This window comes from Ovis aries, chromosome 3, assembly GCF_016772045.2.
Source record: "Ovis aries strain OAR_USU_Benz2616 breed Rambouillet chromosome 3, ARS-UI_Ramb_v3.0, whole genome shotgun sequence".
NCBI classification, from domain to species: domain Eukaryota; kingdom Metazoa; phylum Chordata; class Mammalia; order Artiodactyla; family Bovidae; genus Ovis; species Ovis aries.
Window position 1 is genome coordinate 143186117 of NC_056056.1, and position 22609 is coordinate 143208725.

A 22609-nucleotide genomic window follows, 5' to 3' on the forward strand; every position below is an offset into this window, starting at 1 on the left:
CAGATAAAGTTGCATTACCTACAACCTGAACCAGCTGAGTTCTTGCAAATCCACCTTAATGCAATGCCCAGGTTGTCAGTAATGCTCACCTACAGCCCTGTTCCTGCTCGTTTCCGAACTCATCTTTGTGACTTTGTATTATGTGCTGCTGTAATGATCCAGCTTTGATCTTTGTCAGTCCGTTAATTGCTAAAGTTGAGATTTACTGAAGGATATTTAGAGCGAGTCTTACTGAGGTTCTCTTTTTTTGGTTGCTCTTTGCTTTTAGTTTTGCTTTTAATCATGAATAGATGTTGTACTTAATCAAATGCTTTTTCCGAATATCTTGAATGAATGTGAGACTTCCTAATTTTTTTTCCCCGCTAATGTTCATTATCTTGAACATTGCTGGATTCAGGCAAATGTTGACCGTTGATGAAAATGACCTCATACAGGGCCATAAAGTGTTTTGAGGCCTTTGTATTGCTTGAGAGGAGGGTGGGGAAATCATATTGTCCTCCAGTTCCTCTGGCCTCCAATGTCCTTTGTGCCTTGGTCTCTGCATTTTTCTGGCACCAGCAGCTATATTCTGAGCCTGATGGCTTTTCGTTGTTCAGCTGGGTTTCACTGACTCATTCCCTCCTGGGTTCTCTCTAGCGCTGTGTGTCCCTCTGAGTTCTGGCTGCAACACCTGTTTGATTTCTTGTCTGCCGGATGCATTGTGCAGCCCTCGACACAGGGTCACTTAATTCCTGTGCAGTGCTGTCCCCATGTAAGGTGGTTTGGTGATGCCATTGGTAATCTTCCAGACCCCACTAAGGTTCTGAGACCCTCCAGGGCATGGGACTTGATTCCTCCCCTTGCCAGACTCTGCCATGCCCCTTAGTTCAATGTGTGTGTGAGAGGGCCTTGCAGAGAGAAGTCCCTTCCCTGAATCCTGTGTAGCATGCTGAAGCACTTATCTTGGCAGTGTCCCTAGAGCATCTAACTCGCCTTCTGCCTCCAGACCTTAACCTCCGGTGAGTCAGCGCACACACCTCCTTTCAACTGTTTCCTTTGCACCCATCCTTCTTTTCTTCCTGGAATCCAAGTTCTCCTTTCATGGCTCATTCACTTGACTTATTCCCCTTCCAGCTTCTCACTTGAAGTAGCATCTGGCCTTCCTTTCTCTGGTGGCTGCTGAGGAAGTTGACTTTTAGAGGAAGGGAATAAAAAACAAATTACTATTTTCCAAACACCTCCGAACACACAGCCTTTAAAAAAATTAACACCGCAACATATTTATTGATTCCTTATAGTTGCTAGTGTTGCAACTCAGATATATGAACTGAAGCTTTCTTTTAATTTCTATTCAGTTATATTTTCCCTACTTCTGGAAGTCTTAGGTTTTACATGTTTTTCTCTTTCATTAAACCACTGAACCATAACTTGTATTGTTTAGTTTTCTTCAGTGTTTTGGGCCCAAGAACCAGAAGGGGCTATGAGTCTGCCCGAAATTTTCTTTGTTTCATGTGGGTATAACTTTTGCTTTTCTAATCTTACCTTCCCTGTAATTTTTCTTTCTCATAAGTACTTATCACATACTCAAACATTTCTGATTATTTTTATGTTTCTAAAATCTATAGTAGATATGAAAATAGAGCCAAATCATAAAGTTACGTATAAGCAATATAATGGCTAATCAACTCTGTTTTTAGTTCATTGATAAAGTCACAGACTATATAGTTATCAGGCCTTAACACCCCTAGATTCAACTACAGACTTTTTTTTCACGGTCATATTATTTATCTTCTCATAATGTTGATAGACAGTTGCCAAAGTAGAGGTCAGTATTCCATAAGATATAATATTGGGGGCATATCCTGGTTAGGATGGCATGTGTAAATTGTACAGAGACGTTCCTGACAACCCCTGTCTCTCTACCAGCTCTCTTACATTACCTGGTGGGTTCCCTTCTTCCAAAGGCCCTCAGGGACTAACCCAACTGCCTAGACAATTAACTTCACTGTTTCTTGGTGGGATTTGAAGCAATGCAGTCTTTTTGGTTGAAAGAAACAGTTTCCAGATGTCATAAAACCAGACGTTGCATCTGGCTTTTACAGTATTCTCACGGAGTAGCTTGCAGTGTCTGTGTGTACTTTTTTGAAGTTTCTCATGTGAACCATTCTGCAGCATGTCAGACACTAATGCCCTCTGATGACTGATTATTGAGGTGCTCTAGTAACTCCTTGTTCAGACAGGAAATAACTGCATGGAAACCATCAATAGTGTCTTTACTGTTTTTTTGTCTTGTAAAACTTTTATTTTCTAAACTTTCTATTTGCTCAGAAGTCCTATAGCCTTAGATCATTACACATGCTATTCTGTATTCTTTGTTGGTAAAATTCACAAGGACCCCTTTTATTTATTCCCATACTCAGTTAAATAAACAACACTAGGGAGACTTTCTTATGCCTCTACCTTTAACATTGTAGTGTTAGCCTAGGTCCTCAGATGGCAAGGTAGGGTTAACTGTGTAAAGAGTTTATTTAGGGGAAGTGTCTGTGTTAGAGAAAAGGAGAGAGCAGTGGAGTCTGACACCAGTGAAGAGAGGATGACAGTGTTGGGTAGAAGTACCCCAGGCTGCAGGGCACTCTAAGCAAGGTTCCACAAAGCTCCCCATCAAAACTGTTTGTCTGGCAGAGGAATCCCTTGCCTCCTAAGAGAAAGTTTCCTCTTCATAGCCAGGCCACACTTGGTTACTGACTGAGTGGTGCATGTGAGATGCTGCTGGGGCACAAGCACGATGGCTTTCAAAGCCTACTGTGGGAGTCCTTAGCTAATTATGCTCAGCCTTCTCAGGGCCACCAAACAGTGACGTCAGGCACACACACACACACACACACACACACACACACACACACATCCACTCAATGAAATAGTCTGTTAAATGCTGTTAACAGAGCAGTATAAGAAGTGCTGGGTGAACTTTGAGAAAGGTGCAAGTAAGAGTGTTATGAGACCTAGGCTGTAGGAGGCTTCTCAGCTGGACTTTGAGGGATGACTGAACACTTGGGGATGTGAAAATTCAAGGGCTTCTTGTGGGTCTCAGCTGCTGAAGCATAGAGTGGCTTGTGAAGTAAGGGAGAAAATTAAGGTTAAGTTCAGACTAAGGCTTGAAATGTATTATGAGAGAGTAAGGGCTTAAACTGTAGGTGGTATATTAGCCCGATGTGTTAGGAGTGGTATCCCCTTATGCACATTGTGCAGGGGCAGAGGAGGCACTGAGAAGACCACCGTTGTGTAAGGATGGCTCCTGTATGGGTAGGGGAGGGGAGCCGCTGGAAGTAATGTAGTTGCAGGGGCAAGTAGAGTGGGTCCCTGTGGGCAGTGCACATGGAGACCAATCTTTCTCAGCTGCAGTTTTGTACCCTAGGGAACACTGGCAGTGTCTGGGGAAACTTTTGGTGTCACAGCTGTGCAGCGGGCAGGGGAAGCTAGTGGCACCAAGTGCCTAGAGGCCAGATATGTTACCAAACATCTCATAATGCCCAGAACAATGAAGCATACCAAAATGTCAATGGTGCTGAAGTTATGCAACCTTGTAGGAGACCTATTAGAATTTTGGATCAGAAGAGCAGTCGAAAAATATGGTTCTAATGACTCATGACTTAAATGACTGAGTGATCCTGTAGCCATTGACCAAGAAAGTCAATACCAGGAGGAGGTGGCAAGAAACAGATACTTATTCTAGAAATATTTGTTTGATTTTACCATAGGTATACTTTAATCTTCAGAAGGATTTGAGTTCATATTTACTCTTCTCTTTGTCTAGAATGTCCTTTTCCTAAAACTCCTACTCATCTTACTTGCTTTCTTTGCCCTGATCTTCTCTGGGAAGAGCTGACCAGGCCTACCTTCATTCCACCACCAGACTTTATATACATCGTATATAGAATTGGGGTTATTTGTCCATGTTTCTGTCATTTATAGATTTTAAGTAAGAGAATGATAGTCCTGTTTACTTTAGCACCCAGTATAGCGTATAGAAATGTTCAGTACTTGAATGAATGATCCAGAGCAACTTTTATTTATATGTTCCAGGTAATTAGGTTAATTCTTTTCTGGAATTCAGTGCAAGAAAATTGTTTTATCAATCTTAATTGAAATACTTGGACATTTTTAAAATTTTATTCATATAGATTGAATCTTTTTCAGATATCCAAGTTAGTTGTGTTCCATTTATTACTTCATTTATACGGCTTGGAGAAGGAAATGGCCAACCACTCCAGTATCTTTGCCTGGAAAATCCCATGGACAGAGGAGCCTGATGGGCTGCAGTCCACGGGGTCACAAAGAGTCGAGCTTGACTGAAAGACTAACACTTATATGGGCTTACACTGCACCTTTGTTACTTGTGGCTGTATTTCTGTTTATCTGGTAACTGCTGTTTCCCATAAAATAATGTTACTTAAGCTGTCCATTTCATACTAATATTTAGAGGAAGAAATAGATCATTCTTTTCAACTGATCCTTATCAGTGCTTATGTACCAGCCACTGTTATATATGACATACAGTCATGTCCTTATTACAACAGCAGTAAATCTATTAATTAAAAATATTCATGAGTTACATAAATGCTTTATTACCATAGTAACAGAATTGGAAAGGCATGCCTAACCTCTTGACTCCCTCAGTCCAAAGGTGACACACACCACTTCTGTCTACATTTTGTTGATGAAAATTTGTTGCCTGGCTCTGCCTAGATGTCAGGGGCTAGAAAATGAGGGACAGTGCTATGTCCATGAGGAAGAGAGGACAGTAGATTCTGATGATCACCAGCACTTTTCACTGTAGGCTGTTTTTCTGTGCACCAAGCATACCTGTGCTTTTCTCTTCTTACACTTCAAACATATTTATATTGTATATAAGGAGACAAGCCTTCAGGGGCACTGTTTCTGCTCATGTGCAGGATCTCTGAGTAATGCACAGTCTTTGCCATAAAGTTCAGATGTGGCTCCTTGTGGTTTAGCAATTACTGAATTAAAAGGTAAATTATCTGCACCATCCCCAACCCAATATACAGCATGACTGTAATTCAAATTTTAACTTCCTACAGAATGTTGGTAGTTCTGAGGGTCTGTAGATTATTCTACAATGAAAGTGTCCAGGGCTTCATTAGTCTAGGCTCATGTATCTTGGAAAATGTAATCTCGAAAAACAGGTTGACTTCTGATGGGAAGTCAAGTTTTGGTAATTGCTTCGAATTAGTTTCCTGTGACAGTTACCAGAGCCTAAAAGGCATTTACATTAAATCTGTGAATTCCAAGACTCTTCTATGAAGAGAAGCAAAATATTGAATTCTCATCTTTGGTAAACCAAATTCCAACTGTATTAAAGAAGTATTGATAGAATAAACTTCTTGTATATTATAATCATTAGAGAAAAATGTAAAGGGAGACATAAGGAGTGATAAAGATGATATTTGCTTAATAATTGAAGAGTACCATATGTCAGAATAATTGTAAATAAGTTGAAAATTTAAAGTAAAACTAGGAAAATATATGCTGTAAATATGACAGATGGTCTGGCAGGTATATAATATGTGTCCTTCTAACTATTTTATATATATAATACTTACATATAAGTCTTTGTTAAGTAATACTGCTTTAAAATGTTTTGATACTAGATCATGAACATCTTTCCATTATACATCTATGAAGTAGTTCTTAATCATTTCTTATTGTTTTAAATTTATAATTTGTTTTGATGACTTTAGGCCTTATGTCTTCACAGATATTTTAGTAAGAGGTTGGGAGAGACTTTTCTGAGGACTACTACACAGACCTCACAAGAATATGGCCATTTCTTTGACAGTTCTCTCCACTTCTAGTGAGTCCATGTGACTTCAAACACATCTCAGTTCCTCCAGGAAAAAGAAAAGTTACAGAATTTACTCCCTGTTAGTGATGTCTCTGGGACACTGTTTATATAGCTGAGTCATATGGCTGCATGAATCTTGGGTAGATGAATCCAGAGTCTGTCTTATATTCTTAATCCTCATGGGTCAGGATGTGGTGAGAGCCTTGTTTTTTTCGGTGAGTATCGGCAGTGTTTCCTCTCATGTTCACACTGCAGATCTGGAGTTGTCCTGTGGAGTGGGGAATAAAGAATGTTAGTGGAAAACTAGCCAGTCTGATCACATGGACCACAGCCTTGTCTAACTCAGTGAAAGTGGGGCATGCTGTATGGGGCCATCCAAGATGGACAGGTCATGGTGGAGAGGTCTGACAGAATGTGGTCCACTGGAGAAGGGAATGGCAAACCACTTCAGTATTCTTACCTTGAGAACCCCATGAATAGTATGAAAAGGCAAAAAGATAGGAAGCTAAAAGAGGAACTCCCCAGGTCGGTAGGTGCCCAATATGCTACTAGAGATCAGTGGAGAAATAACTTCAGAAAGAATGAAGGGATGGAGCCAAAGGAAAAACAACACCCGGTTGTGGATGTGACTGGTAATAGAAGCAAGGTTCAATGCTGTAAAGAGCAATATTGCATAGGAACCTAGAATGTTAGGTCCATGAGTCAAGGCAAACTGGAAGTGGTCAAATAGGAGATGGCAAAACTAAAATGGACTGGAATGGATGAATTTAACTCAGATGACCATTATATCTACTACTGTTGGCTGGAATCCCTTAGAAGAAATGGAGTAGCCATCATGGTCAACAAAAAGAGTCTGAAATGCAGTATTTGGATTCAATCTCAAAAACCAGGGAATGATCTCTGTTCATTTCCAAGGCAAACCATTCAATATCATGGTAATCCAAGTCTATGCCCCAACTAGTAACGCTGAAGAAGCTGAAGTTGAATGGTTCTATGAAGACCTACAAGACCTTTTAGAACTAACACCCCAAAAAGATTTCCTTTTCATTACAGGAGACTGGAATGCAAAAGTAGGAAGTCAAGAAACACCTGGAGTAACAGGCAAATTTGGCCTTGGAGTACAGAATAAGGCAAGACAAGGCTAATAGAGTTTTGCCAAGAGAACACATGGGCCATAGCAAATACTCCAACAACACAAGAGAAGACTCTACACATGGACGTCACCAGATGGCCAACACTGAAATCATGTTGATTATATTCTTTGCAGCCAAAGATGGAGAAGCTCCATAAGTTAGCAAAAACAAGACCAGGAGCGGACTGTGGCTCAGATCATGAACTCCTTATTGCCAAATTCAGACTTAAATTGAAGAAAGTGGGGAAAACCACTAAACCATTAAGGTATGACCTAAATCAAATCCCTTATGACTATACAGTGGAAATGAGAAATGGATTTAAGGGCCTAGATCTGATAGAGTGCCTGATGAACTATGGACAGAGGTTTGTGACATTGTACAGAGACAGGGATCAAGACCATCCCCAAGAAAAAGAAATGCAAAAAAGCAAAATGGCTGTCTGGGGAGGCCTTACAAATAGCTGTGAAAAGAAGAGAAGCAAAAAGCAAAGGAGAAGAGGAAAGATATAAGCATCTGAATGCAGAGTTCCAAAGAATATCAAGGAGAGATAAGAAAGCCTTCCTCAGCAATAAATGCAAAGAAACAGAGGAAAACAATAGATTGGGAAAGACTGGAGATCTCTTCAAGAAAATTAGAGATAGCAAGGGAACGTTTCATGCAAAGATGGGCTCGATAAAGGAGAGAAATGGTCTGGACCTAACAGAAGCAAAAGATTTTAAGAAGAGGTGGCAAGAATACACAGAACTGTACAAAAAAGATCTTCATGACCCAGTTAATCATGACAGTGTGATCACTCATCTAGAGCCAGACATCCTGGAATGTGAAGTCAAGGGGGCCTTAGGAAGCATCACTATGAACAAAGCTAGTGGAGGTGATGGAATTCCAGGTGAACTATTTCAAATCCTGGAAGATGATGCTGTGAAAGTGATGCACTCAATATGTCAGCAAATTTGGAGAACTCAGCAGTGGCCACAGGACTGGAAAAGGTCAGTTTCATTCCAATCCCTAAGAAAGGCAATGCCAAAGAATACTCAACTACCACACAATTGCACTCATCTCACACGCTAGTAAAGTAATGCTCAAAATTCTGCAAGCCGGGCTTCAGCAATACGTGAACCGTGAACTTCCAGATGTTCAAGCTGGTTTTAGAAAAGCCAGAGGAACCGGAGATCAAAATTGCCAACATCCGCTGGATCATCAAAAAAGCAAGAGAGTTCCAGAAAAACATCAAAGCCTTTGACTGTGTGGATCACAAGAAACTGTGGAAAATTCTGAAAGAGATGGGAATACCAGACCACCTGACCTGCCTCTTGAGAAACCTGTATGCAGGTCAGGAAGCAACAGTTAGACCTGGACATGGAACAACAGACTGGTTCCAAATAGGAAAAGGAGTACGTCAAGGCTGTATATTGTCACCCTGTTTTAACTTATATGCAGAGTACATCATGAGAAATGCTGGGCTGGATGAAGCACAGCTGGTATCAAGATTGCTGGGAGAAATATCAATCACCTCAGATATGCAGATGACACCACCCTTATGGCAGAAAATGAAGAAGAACTAAAGAGCCTCTTGATGAAAGTGAAAGAGGAGAGCGAAAAGTTGGCTTAAAGCTCAACATTCAGAAAACAAATATCATGGCATCCAGTCCCATCACTTCATGGCAGATAAACGGGGAAACATTGGATACAGTGGCTGCCTTTAATTTTGTTGGGTTCTAAAATCACTGCAGATGGTGATTGCAGCCATGAAATTAAAAGACACTTACTGCTTGGAAGGAAAGTTATAACCAACCTAGACAGCATATTAAAAAGTAGAGACATTACTTTGTTTGCCAACAGAGGTCCGTCTAGTCAAGGCTATGGGTTTTCCAGGGATCATGTATGGATGTGAGAGTTGGACTTATAAAGAAAGCGGAGCACTGAAGAACTGATGCTTTTGAACTTTGGTGTTGGAGAAGACTTGAGAGTCCTTTGGACTGCAAGGAGATCCAACCAGTCCATCCTAAAGGAGATCAGTCCTGAGTGTTCATTGGAAGGACTGATATTGAAGCAAAATCTCCAATACTTTGGCCACCTGATACAAAGAGCTGACTCATATAAAAAGACCCTGATGCTGGGAAAGATTGAGGGTAGGAGGAGAAAGAGACGAAGGAGGATGAGATGATTTGATGGCATCACTGACTTAATGGACATGAGTTTGGGTAGGCTCTGGGAGTTGGTGATGGACAGGGAGTCCTGGCGTGCTGTAGTTCATGGGGTCGCAAAGAGTCCGACACGACTGAGTGACTGAACTGAACTGAACTGAACCAGAGGAGAGAAGACCCATCTTTTCAAAAACTTTGCAATGAATCTTCTGCTTTAGGCTCCTGGGGCCAGTTACATGTTCTTCCTATCATCTGTTCATTCATTCAGTGTGTGCTTGTGTATCATACACCATTTCCTCGGCATGATTAGTAGTGTAATAATGAGGAGCTGTCAGGGGAAAAATCCTTTTGCATTGAATAGAGCACCCTAAAATAAAGATAAAACTCAGAGTTAATCTTTATCTTCTTTTATTACATAACACTTATACTTTATTTAGAATAAAAAATAGTCGCTGTAACATTTGTGGTTTTAGTGGAGATTTTTCCATCCTGTGTCAAAACGTACTGACTTTCAAAACTGTTATTGACATTATTTTAACACACACTTTGCCTTTCTAAGGAAGTTAGGTGCTGGACCGTGCTGAGTTTTTCTTCAGTCTTGTCTGACTCTTTGTGGCCTTATGGCCTGTAGCCCTCCAGGCTCTTCTGTCCATGGGATTCTCCAGGGAAGAATACTGGAGTGGGTTGCCATGCCCTCCTCCAGGGGATCTTCCTGCGACTCAGGGATCAAACCCACACCTCTTACGTCTCTTGCATTGACAGGCGGTTCTTTACCTCTAGTGCCACCTGGAAAGCCCAGTGACATCATTTTAACAGACACTGCCTTGCTAAGAAGTTTAGATAGATAGAATTATTTGTTTGTTTTACAAGTTGTGGAACTGAGGTTTGAAATATGAAGTGGCTTGCCCAAGATTCCATGAGTGCAAACCGAGGATTCAGACTTCCTTATTACAAATAGTATCAAAGTGATTTTCATATGACCTAAAGGGATGGGGGAGCCTGGTGGGCTGCCGTCTATGGGGTCGCACAGAGTCGGACACAACTGAAGCAACTTAGCAGCAACAGCAATGATTAAAGATTGAGAAACTAAACATTTTGATTTCATGATATTAATTACTAGTGTTTCAATCCTTAAATAAAAATCTGATTTTATTAATAGTTGGGAGCAATTTGTTACTAAAATAGATTCTCAATATTGGCTCTAATTGTCTTGTTCAGTAGTACTTCATTTTGAACTAGTTCTATTGTTTCCAATGTTAATGTGATTAGCTGTAAGTTTTTGGGAAAAGAGTCCAAATGGTTTATATTTTGTGCTTGTTGTTTTTACCTTTTAATAAAATCTGAGAATACATTATTGTTTGTGGCCACAGTACATGTGCTTGCCATGTTATTAGAAAAAACTATGTATGAATGAATGTCACAATAGTGAAATAGAAACATTTTAGAAAAACAATTGTATGAAAATCCTCTAAACATAAACATTTTGGCCTATGAGAGCAAATTAGAACTTGTTGTATAATCACTTACTGCCTTTCAAAACAGTGTGGCAAGTAACAGATTATTGCTTCAAGAAATTTGGAACCCCTTGCCCAAGTGAAAGCTAGTTATTCTGCTTTTAATAGTCATCAAAAGGAAGAGTTTGGAATTTGATTGGCATTTCTCATGAATCAAGTTGCAGTGACTCTCTGTACATAGGCAGTTGCTAAAAATACGGCATGCTCTAAATATAATTGTATGAGCCACCTGTTTTACTAAGTCTTCCAATGACTTACCAGGTTCCTTTCCAAGTTTAAAAAAAAATAAGTGCTCCATTAGGAGCCTTTAGGTAAAGCTCTAATATTTTTTATTATTTTTGCAGAAAGTCCTCTGCAGTAGAGTGGTTTATAGGAAAATTGTTGGAAGCAAAATAACTTCTTCAGTGATAAATATGGGTAAACCCCTTTGAGGAAAATTTTTTTTTTCTTGAACTAATTCTTTTAAAACATGAAATTTTGTTGAAGGTGACGATTGAGTTATAAAAGCAGTATTATTTTTAGCAGGGTAATATTCTAGGGTCTTTGGTAGTGGCCCAGTTGGTAAGGAAACAGCCTGCAATGCAGGAGACTGGGTTCAGTCCCTGGGCTGGGAAGATCCCCTGGGGGACTGGGAAGATCCCCTGGGGAAGGGAATGGCTACCCACTCCAGTATTCTTGCCTGGAGAATTCTGTCCATGGAATTCATGGACAGTCCATGGGGTTGCAAACAGTCGGACGTGACTGAACAACTAACACTTCCACTTTTAGCGTGTTCTAGCATGACTCCAGGAGGTACTAATGGACTTGATACAACCATATTCACCTTTCATATGAGAATGAAAGTTGGACTTGTGTGTGGGTTTATTTGAACATTACCACTGAAGTACCCCGCAGTAAAATTTTGATCAAAAAGGAATATAAAAAAGTTTCCAAAATATGGATATTTTCAGCATTGCTTGGGGAAAATGTGACATTATTCAAAACATTTTTGGGATGAGTAACAAGCCTCCTCATGTCTATTTGTATCTTTTACCAGGATGCTATCACATTTTCCCTCCTCAGCATGCTTTTTAAAATGGACAGAAAGTGATTTTTCATTATAAGTCCATTTACTCAGGTTTCAGAAATAGTCTGTTACTTCTAAGTATAGTTAATTATTTTTCTGGGAAGGCAGAGAAAGCTAGAATTCTGGTATGTGTTGAAAATAAGTGATTTGTAGTTGTGTTTAAAAAAAAGCACTGGTAGAATGAAGGAAATATGCTAGAATATAATATACTAAGAAACAGATGAATTTGTTATATATATATCTATGTATCTTTTCTACTCTAGAATGTCCATATATCTGATGAAATTTCCTTTATATTAAGCCTTTAAACTGTGTATTCCTAATATATTTACACATTTTGTTACCAAGAATGCCTGAACATTTAAATTTTTAACATTGAAAGAAATCATGCTAATCTCAGCCAAGTCCCTAAACTATTGTAACTTAAAAATATTAGAGAAAAAAATAAAAGATAAGTAATGTGTATATGGTGTGGGGAAATCAGGTACATTACCATGTTATAAAAATGTTTATTTCTGTAGATATGTGTTGAGTGCCTGTTATGTCTCAGACAATGGTTTAGGTTTTGGAACTGTAGGAATAGTAAAGACTTGGTTACTTTTGTGTGGTAATGAACGTAGAGAAGAATTTATGACTATAATTGCCTGAATCATTTAAATAGCTTTGAGTGACTATTCAATTAAAATGGTGATTTAAATATGTTATTAACAATGAAATTTAAAGCAACAATTTCAAAGTTATTATCCCTAAATAACTTAAGGACATTTACAATTAAGACATGGAAATGAAGCCTCATTCTCTAAAACTGTAGTTGTCATAGCATCCATAATTCAGTAATTCATTTCTGAATTGGCTGTTCACAGAAATATGCTTTTCTAAGTGGAAATTTGCCAAGTTTTCTATGTAGGTAAACGTATATTTGTGTCTTTGGAGGCGTGATGAGTGCTTTTCACTGTCAAATGTAATGAGTACAGCTGGCTCCTGCCTGTTGAGCTTCTGCTGTGTATCCCTTGTTTGCAGATCCTCAGCCTCACTCTCCTCTGTCGCTTGAACCTGCCAAGCTTTTCCCCGCCACTGGGCCTTTCAGTCACTGCTCTTCTGTTTGCAGTGTTCTCCCAGAGTTTTCCATGGCTGCCTCCTCATTATTCCAGCCTCAGCCCAGAGTGCCTCCATCCCCACACCCTCCGGGATTCTGTCTCCCTGCCTTATTTTTTCTTTATTGGACCTATTACCAATAGGTAATAGGACCAGTATACCACCAGGCATATTGCATTTTTTAATCTTTTCCTATATAAGTATGAATTCTTGAAAGCAGAAATTTTATCATATTCACCTCTGTATGTCTAGTCCCTCGACCTCTGCCTGCTTTTTAAATATTTGTTAGCTGTTTTACGGGTTTATCAGAGTCGGTGTCCGATCACTAACACAGTGCACGGTATTAAGGGACAAACTATGGAGCCAGGCTGCCTGGGTTCACACCTTGATCCTGTTACTTACTGGTGTAAGACCTGGACAAGGTGCTTAACCTCACTGTTACTCCTTTGTCTCACCTGTAAAATAAGGATAATAATAACTTGCTTCAGAGTTATTGGTAGGTGGAAATAAATGATGAATGTATATGAATGATATCTGCTGTATATTTCAGAATTAGCTACTGAGATAATGATAAATGCCTGTCCTCTATAATTTAGCCTCACCAAACTAGAGAAAGAGATCTATTTCCCTCCCCTGCTATGTCTACAAGACCATTCTCTACATCTGTATCTCCATTCCTTCCCTGCAAATGGGTTCATCAATACCATTTTTCTAGATTACGTACGTATGTCTTAATACACTGTATTTGTTTCTCTCTTTCTGACTTCTTTACTCTGCATAGCAGGCTCTAGGTTCATCCACGTCACTATAACTGACTCAAATTCATTTTTCTCTTTATGGCTGAATAATATTCCATTATACATATGTACCATGTCTTCTTTATCCATTCATCTGTCGATGTGTCCATGTCTTGACCATTGTAGGTTGTGTCCACGTCTTGACCATTGTAGATAGAGCTGCTATGAACACTGGGGTACATGTGTCCTTTTTGATTATGGTTTTTTCAGTGTATATGCTCAGTGGTGGTGTTGCTGGGTCATGTTTCATTTGTAAATTGGATTGCTTCTTCCAGAATATCTTCTCATTGTTTTTTATATATGTGAATACTATTTAATCTGTATATTCTGTGACTAAATTCACTTCGTTTTTATAGTAGTTTTAAAATTCTTATTTGTTAAGGTGTACATTGATGAAGATGACAGTTTTAGCTCTTACAATTTTTTGTTTCTAATCTTTTATCTAATTCTGTTATCTACAACAGGTGATACTGGGCATCCTTGTATTCCTGACCTAAGTAGGAGTGCCTTGCATATATCTTTGTTATTCATGATACTGTCTTTGGGCTGTGGTACAATTCATCTTGTTTAGGGAACATCTATTTATATTTTATTGATGTTTTTAAAATCAATAATGTTGACTTTTTTCAAAAAGCTCGTGATTTTTTTTTCACGTTTGTGTAAGTGACTATGATGAATTAAGATTTCCAATGTTGAACCATCGTTATATTCTTATGATAAACTCCATCTGGTCATTTTCCCATGTTACAGACTTGTGTTTGCTTATATAATTTAGGATTTTTAGCTTGATAGTCATCTGTGAGCTTGTCCTATATTTATTATTTTTTTTTTGTAGTTGTTTTGCTTTTGTGCTGTCTTAACTAGGTTTTGCCATGTGTTTACACTATGCTATGCTATGCTAAGTTGCTTCAGTCGTGTCTGACTCTGTGCAACCCCATAGATGGCAGCCCACCAGGCTCCCCTGTCCCTGGGATTCTCCAGGCAAGATGACTGGAGTGGGTTGCCATTTCCTTCTCCAATGCATGAAAGTGAAAAGTGAAAGTGATGTCGCTTAGTCGTGTCCAACTCTTAGCGACCCCATGGACTGCAGCCTACCAGGCTCCTCCATCCATGGGATTTTCCAGGCAATAGTACTGGAGTGGGTTGCCATTGCCTTCTCCTTGTGTTTACACTATACATAAAAATAACTAGTGTTTTTTTTTCATAGTTTGAAACAATGAAAATAACAGTGGAATTATCTGCTCTCGCTAGGTTTGGTGGGATTCCTCTATGACATTATCAAGGCCAGGAGTTTCTATGATGTAACTCTGGTATCTTTTTCTATTGTTTGGTAGTAAAGAGGTTTGTTGGATTTCTACCATCTCTGAAGTCATTTTGGAAATAATATTTTCCCAGATAATTATCTCCATCATAAATTCTTCCTCTCACTGTTTTTCTGCTTTCCTTAGGCACTGACATCATGTAATCTTTCTCTTCCAGCTGCTCTACCATCACTGTCACGATAATTTAGGCTTTGTTACCTCCCTTCTGGGCTATAGCTTCTGCCTTATAAATCTAATATTTCAACACACAGTGTCACTAGATTAAATTTTACTGCCTACAATATTATTCATTCCTTTAATATATATTATCCAATATGTTATATGGCAGGCATGACAGGCATGCAGAGAAGATGGACAAAGCCCTACTCTCATGGACTTATATTTTGGTGGATGGTGTCAGACAAGTAACATATATAAGTAGTAATCTATCAGATAGTGATAAGCATTATGGAGAAAAATGAACCTGGATAGTGGGGATAGACATAGGAGGCTGGTAACATTTTAATAAATAGGGTCATGAGTGTTGAGTAGGGACCTGAAACAAGTTACAGAGGGAGCCAGCTGGGAAAAGTGCTTGAGGCAGGTTTACTAAGTCATAGGTCCTGGGCTAGGAGAATACTTGTCATATTTAAAGAATAGCAGAGACATCAGGAATGGAGCTCGAGAATGAGCCAGAGTGGAAGAGCAGAGGATGAAATCAGAGCTCTTGGTTGTCTGTGTGTTTGGAGGGATGGGGTGGTGGAAATGAGTGGGCAGATCGTGTAGGACATTGCGGACCATGATAAGGAATTTGGATCTTACTGAGTGATTTGAACAGTTATAATACTTTTTTTGTTTTTGTCTTTTTTGAGAGCAACATGATCTTGACTAAAGACAAATTATTGTGGCTCCTCTGTAGAGACTGTAGAGGGCTATTGAGTTAGTCCAGGAAGGAGAGGAAGTTAGGTTAGTTCATGGATACAGTGGTGAAATTTGGGAGAAGTGGTTAGATTTCAATTATATCTTGAAGGTTGAGCCATTTGGATTTGCGGATGAATTGAATGTGAGATTTGAGAGAGAGCCATCCTTTATTTTTCTCTAAGGACTTTTGTCTGAAGCAATCTAAATAATACTGTTGTCATTTACTGAAAGAGGGAGCATTGAAGAATAGCAGGTTTAGACTGAAAATAAAGAATTTGGTTTTGGACATGTTGAGGTTGACAATGCTACTGTTGATCTAAGTGGAGATGTCAAAAAGCAAGTTAGATATTGCATTCTGAAGTTCAGGAGACAGGTCTTTGTGAAAACTCTTCAATGGCTCTCAACTTCTCACAAATTTTAGATTGCTAGCATCACACTCGAGATCTTTTATCTGACCCCAGCCTTCCTTTTAAGTCTTGTCTCACACTATTACCTTACATAGACCAAGCCAAACAGGCTTTCTCACTTCTAGAATGTGCTAAGCTTTTGGCCATTTTGATGCTGTCGCCTATGCTATTCTTCCTAGCTGGAATGCCTGTCATTTCAACTCTGTTTATTGGAATATTATTCATTCTTCGTGACTTTATATATAAGAAGAAGACGTGAGCCAGGAAAGGAAACATTATGTTCAGTTGATGACTTTAGTGAATGAACTCCTGGCTATCTTGTTCTGTGTCCTCATTTTAACCTGTGGGACAGCACACTTTTTTCTACTTAGTGACGGAAGAAAATAAATTTTTATTTTCTTTATTTCCAGATGGGAACATTTAAAGCACATGATGGTGAATATTTCTTAGAACCTATAATGAAGGCAGATGGGAGTGAACATGAAGATGATCATAGCAAGCCACATCTTATATACAGACAGGAATTAAAGGGGAACTATTTTCTGCAGTCTCACAAGCCTTGTGATGCTTCAGGTAAACTGTGAAGTGAAACTCTTTATGGTAAAACTGTAATATTATTATCTTGTTTAGTTTAGAATTTATGTATTTTCTTTAAATTTTGATATATGTGATATTTTAAACAAATTTTCTTGACCTGAGGGATCCATTAGAAATTTATCTATAGCCAATTTTGTTGTGCATTGTTTACATTCAAAAAAGTATTCAGTAGAGTTGGCCTTTGAAAAACGTGAGGGTTACTGATCCCCTGCCCGGTTGAAAATTCTGTATAACTATAGTTAATGCTCCTTATATGCAGTTCCACATCCATGGATTCAACCAATCATAAATTGCATAGTACTGTAGTATGTATTTAGTGAGAAAAGCTCCATAAAAGTGGACCTGTGCAATTCTAACCTGTGTTCAGAGTCCACTGGATTTGAGATTTGTAACAAAGAATCAGAAATTTTTTACTTTAATCTGTTAGTGACAATAGTATGATTTTTCTCAGCAGAATTTAAATGATTGAAAAAACTGAACCTTAGTAACAATAACATGTTGCTCAACTTTACATGCTTTTAAATTTGTACAAAGGAAATATTTCAGATAGTTTTCTGGGACTTTTTTGCTCAGCATTGTTTTTAAGGGTTGGCCATGTTGGTACATGGAGCAGCTGTTCATTTTCATTGCAGGGTATATATCACAGTTCAAATATCCGTCTTCCTGTCAATGAGCTTATGGGTTATTTGTAGTTTTTTGCTACTGTAAAAACTGCTGCTGTGAAAATTCTTATCCTCATCTCTTGTGTTTGAGTCTATTCAGAGTATACACATTGTTACTAGAGAATTCCACATTATTTTGCAAAGAAGTGTTTTTTTTAATCAATTTTTATTTCCAGCAATACATGAGAGAAGTATGTTCCTCTTTTTTTTTTTCCTGTAAAATTCAAACTAATGAAGATTATTCATGGTTTAGAACTTAGGAATTGATTATTTCTATAAAATGTAAGTCTGTTGCTAGTAGAATACTTGTATGTTGCATAGAAGTTGTATTAAGAGCTGTGTCCTTATAATATACATGAATCTTCATCATATCATTTTATGTCACTCTGTGAAGAATGGTGAAAAGCACCTGCACTTACCATCAAAGTATAAAATCTAGACAAGAGTGGGATTAGAAAGGATTTATTTGAGATTGTAGGTGTCCACGAACTATGGTTCCAAACACTGCAATGCCATCTGTTTGGGGATATAATGATATGTAGGCCTTTGAAGGTTTTCCCTGGGAATGCACTTCTTAACCTTTGCTATTATATGAGTGCCATTTTGGAGTGGTTCTCACTGTGTCTAAGGCCGTGTTTTAAATCTATTGACATAATAGATGCCTTTCTTATGCTTTTAATATGAGCATAAGGGTTTCATTTTTATGGCTTCAAAGAAAACACAAATGGGTACAGCTCCACAATAGAATTCTACGGAAGGCAGCTTATGCTTGTTCTGATCCACCATTCACGAGCAGCTTGTTTAATGAATTGTTTAGCTTCTTAAGAAGAAAGCCACCAAGTAGACACTCTGAATGCGTAAATGTTTCACATAATGATATGCAGGGTTTTGCATTTACAATCCGTTCATTATCAGAAAGAGAATGGTTCAAGAAAAGCCAGGCCCTTTTGTTTAAAAAAGCAAAAAAAAAACCTTGTACTAAATTAGATTTATTATAAAAACTACAAATAGCAAGCAAATAGAAAGCTATGAGTTTTAGTTTTCTTTTAATCACGATATATTTTCCCAAAATGTTTATCTACTAAAATGCTAGAGTAGTATCATTCTTTTCAATTCTTAAATTACCTACATTTTTAGGTATAATTAACATACATATTTTTAATCACTAAAAAGGCAATCAATTAATGGCCTAAATAATTAGCTGCTAATCATCATCCTGTTAGTAAAATGGAGAGTTGTAAATGTCATTAGTAAAATGTTATCAAAGGTTTTTCCCTTCGTCCCCAGTTCACACCCTGCTGTTCTGTAATACTTGCAGGATCTTATATATTCTAAAAACATGAGGAGAATTCTTCAAATAGGTAAGCCTAAAGCTTTAACTTAGGAACCCAAAGAATTAATTGGAAAAGGAAAGCCATTTTTTCTCATATTTCTATTGATTTAAATTTATTTAAAATTCTAAAATACTGTAATTCATAGTTGCTTCAGTCTTGATGGACTAATTTTTTTTTAACATCAGATTTTATCATGTGGCTATATGAATTATGTTTGGTAGCTGAACCTTAGCCATTGTGGATGCAAGGTTTCCAGGTAGATATCAGACATATTAGAAGTAAAATCCAGTAGAAATGGTAAAATAAGCTCATAAAACCCATGAGATGAACAAACAACTGCACAGTAACAAAATTAAAACCAAAGGGGGAGGGAAACCCTGAAAAGATTGATAGGAATGACGATAACCCTCTGGATTCTGTTAAGTGTGGTTCTGCCTTTACTTACTCTTCAAGGCAGATCAGAGCTGGTCTGTGCTCCTTGGGAGGCTGCGTGAGCCTTATTCCCATTCTGCCATCACTACTCTGTCTCTCTCTTCTCAGTGTCCTTTTCTTTCTTACCTTTCTTCCCATTTCTCTTCTTGGTTGTTATTGCTTTCCCATCTTCTAAGTTGAACATTTTTTAAAAGTGCACTTCTTGGCCACCACTTTATACCAGTTCCTATATAGTCTATATATTTCCTTTGTACTTCTCTAATTTTTAGCTTCTAATTTAAATGATATAGAACTTAAACGTGTTCATCTTCAGCTTGTCCTAAGATGAAATCTCAGGGTTACAACTGCCGGATGCCAGTGTTTTCTTGGATGTCCCAGGGTATCTTAGATTCAATACATCTGAATCCAAAGTTACTCTCTCTCCCATCTCCCTTTTTACCTGCACTCCTCAAAAGTATGTTTTTGGTGTTCAAATTTCTGTTGAAATTAAGCATATGCTATATGATGCACACTTAACAAGTATTACTTTTTTTTTCTTTCTTTCTTTATTTTTTTAATTTATTTATTTTAATTGGAGGTTAATTACTTTACAATAATGTACTGGTTTTGCCGTACATCAACATGAATCCACCACAGGTATACATGTGTTCCCCATCCTGAACCACCCTCCCTCCTCCCTCCCTGTACCATCTCTCTGGCCCTAAGCATCCAGTAGCATGCTTTTTAAAGTCCTGTTCAGTTAACTAGAAAAGATTGATTTATATTTGAATAACAGATTATTTGCCTCAACCTTCAGGTTTTCTTTTTTGATTTGTTAATCAGCATGCTAAAGTTCATGAAAGTAGTTTAGTTGCTTAAGGGGCTATTCTTCATTTTATTATACTAGCAATGTTCTTCAGTTCAATTTTATCCCAAGAAAAGAAAAATCCCAAACTGTGAAATTTGACCAACCTATTAAGATTTTGAGATTGTGAATGCTATGGAATAGAAGATATCTATCTATCTATCTATCTATCTATCTATCTATCTATCTATATATCTTGTTGTTGTTTAGTCACTCGGTCGTGTCTGACGTTTTGTGACCCTATGAACTGTAGCCTGCCAGGCTCCTGTGTCCATGGGATTTGTCAAGCAAGAATACTGGAGTGGGTTGCTATTTCCTTCTCCAGGGGATCTTCCCAACCCAGGGATCAAACCTGCGTTTTCTAGATTGGCAGGCAGATTCTTTACTGCTGAGCTCCCAGGGAAGCATGGATCTGTACTTTTCAAAGCACTCCTTATAGTCATGTGTCACTGTTCCTTAGAGTAATTCTGAGCTGTAATCATCCTTGGCTCATGCATGTTTTCTGACAATTATTTGTTCTATGCATATAGCATTATTTTATTAGCTGATCTGTTTTGCCAGTTGTGTGTTCTGCTTGCTGTAATAGTGAAATGTATTAAATAATTCATCCCAAAGAGAAGGATCAGTCTGCCATTTTTGATACTTATTTTGTGTTATCATTATTATGCCTGTAGCAGTTCCAGAACTTTGAAGTCCTATTTTATTTGTGAAGTCTTGTATTATCTAGTTTTACTTGTAATGAAGTTAATGATTCCTGTTGGGTGAATTGTGTTTTAAATGGGATATGAAGAAGGAAACCCACATGCTGGGAACCAGAAGATATATTTATCCAGTCTGACAGGTGCATTTTGAAAATATGTATCATGGAAAGTCACTGTGATCCTTCATATTTTAACTGTGGTAACAACAGTTCTAACCAGGAAGGACTACCTGAAGACTACTCACTCTTAAAAATTTAACAGTTTTTAAAAATCTTCTTTCCTCTGTATTGGGATTATATATTTCACACTCTGTCTTTAAACCGGAGAATGTTTTGCTGGTAGGAATAATGATCCATTCTTCTAGTTTTGAAGCGTAGTCTTTTTCTTGACGTCTTTGTACTAACTTGGGAATTGATGGGGAGAGTTGTGCTTCTCGAGGTATAAAAGAAACGATCATAATTATAACCCCTAATTGAAGAGTGAACTACACCTGTGTCTTAAACATAATAGTGCCAAACCACTTCTTATGTTTCTGTTAAAGATTTGCTTATCTCTCGCTGTAAAATTACAGCTTTTTTTTTGTTGCTAGGCATTCTGATGTCAGCTTGTTCTGGTTCATGTGTTCATCAAATCTCTGTTGAGGTGAGACTGAAATTGTTAATCCTTCTTTGAAATGCACTGTGCGTCTGTGTTTCTTTCCCACCTTCATTAAGAACTTTTCTCTCTTTGTTTTAGATTGGTACGCTTCCTGTTTTGAAATTTCTTATGTAGTGTTCTTAGTCACTTTGCGACTTGGTTAAGTTTCTGTGTGTTTTAACTGGACGGTAATATAAGCCTCTCTGCTAGAACTGAATACATCTCCATTTCCCCTTTATTATAGCAGTGCTTGTTCTTCAGTGCTCTGTCTCCACCGTATGTTTCCTTTGGCTTCTTTCATACTCTTAGTCACTTGTTCTTTTTTTTTTTTTTTTTGAACTGAACTGAACTGAATCTTTTATTTTTCTTTTTTTTAAAAAAATTTATTATTATTTTTTTTAATTTTAAAATCTTTAATTCCTACATGCGTTCCCAAACATGACCCCCCCTCCCACCTCCCTCCCCACATCAACTCTCTGGGTCATCCCCATGCACCAGCCCCAAGCATGCTGCACCCCATGTCAGACATGGACTGGCGATTCAATTCTTACATGATAGTTTACATGTTAGAATTACCATTCTCCCAAATCATCCCACCCTCTCCCTCTCCCTCTGAGTCCAAAAGTCCGTTATACACATCTGTGTCTTTTTTCCTGTCTTGCATACAGGGTCGTCATTGCCATCTTCCTAAATTCCATATATATGTGTTAGTATACTGTATTGGTGTTTTTCTTTCTGGCTTACTTCACTCACTGTTTATAATAGCCAGGACATGGAAACAACCTAGATGTCCATCAGCAGATGAATGGATAAGAAAGCTGTGGTACATATACACAATGGAGTATTACTCAGCTGTTAAAAAGAATTCATTTGAATCAGTTCTGATGAGATAGTCACTTGTTCTTTAAAGAAATTTCTCCTTAATGTTTTCTCTACAGTGAGAGGTATCTCCTCAAATTTCTAAAAAATCCCTTTGCTGTAAATATAACTTTATTTAGATATTTAAGATGCTCTTCACTTATAGAGATAAAAATGTGAATGGAGTTATTCATTTTTAGCTCTTTTACTAACTGTATCTTAGTATAGGTTCTTACTCTATTAAAAGTTGCTATTCATTTTACTTATAATTAGCATCTTACTCATTCTCCTCTGGTTAACGTACCTGCCCATGATTTTGTCAGAT

At 38.0% G+C, this 22609-nt stretch overlaps 1 protein-coding gene across 1 annotated transcript in view; it reads left to right on the top strand.

The window, feature by feature from the left end:
* ADAMTS20 (ADAM metallopeptidase with thrombospondin type 1 motif 20) overlaps positions 1-22609 on the top strand; it is a 201558-nt gene that overhangs the window by 4229 nt on the left and 174720 nt on the right. The window contains exon 3 of the mRNA XM_004006435.6: positions 16631-16793. Within this exon, the coding sequence (XP_004006484.2) occupies positions 16631-16793 (163 nt within the window). The remainder of the gene's footprint in view (positions 1-16630; positions 16794-22609) is intronic.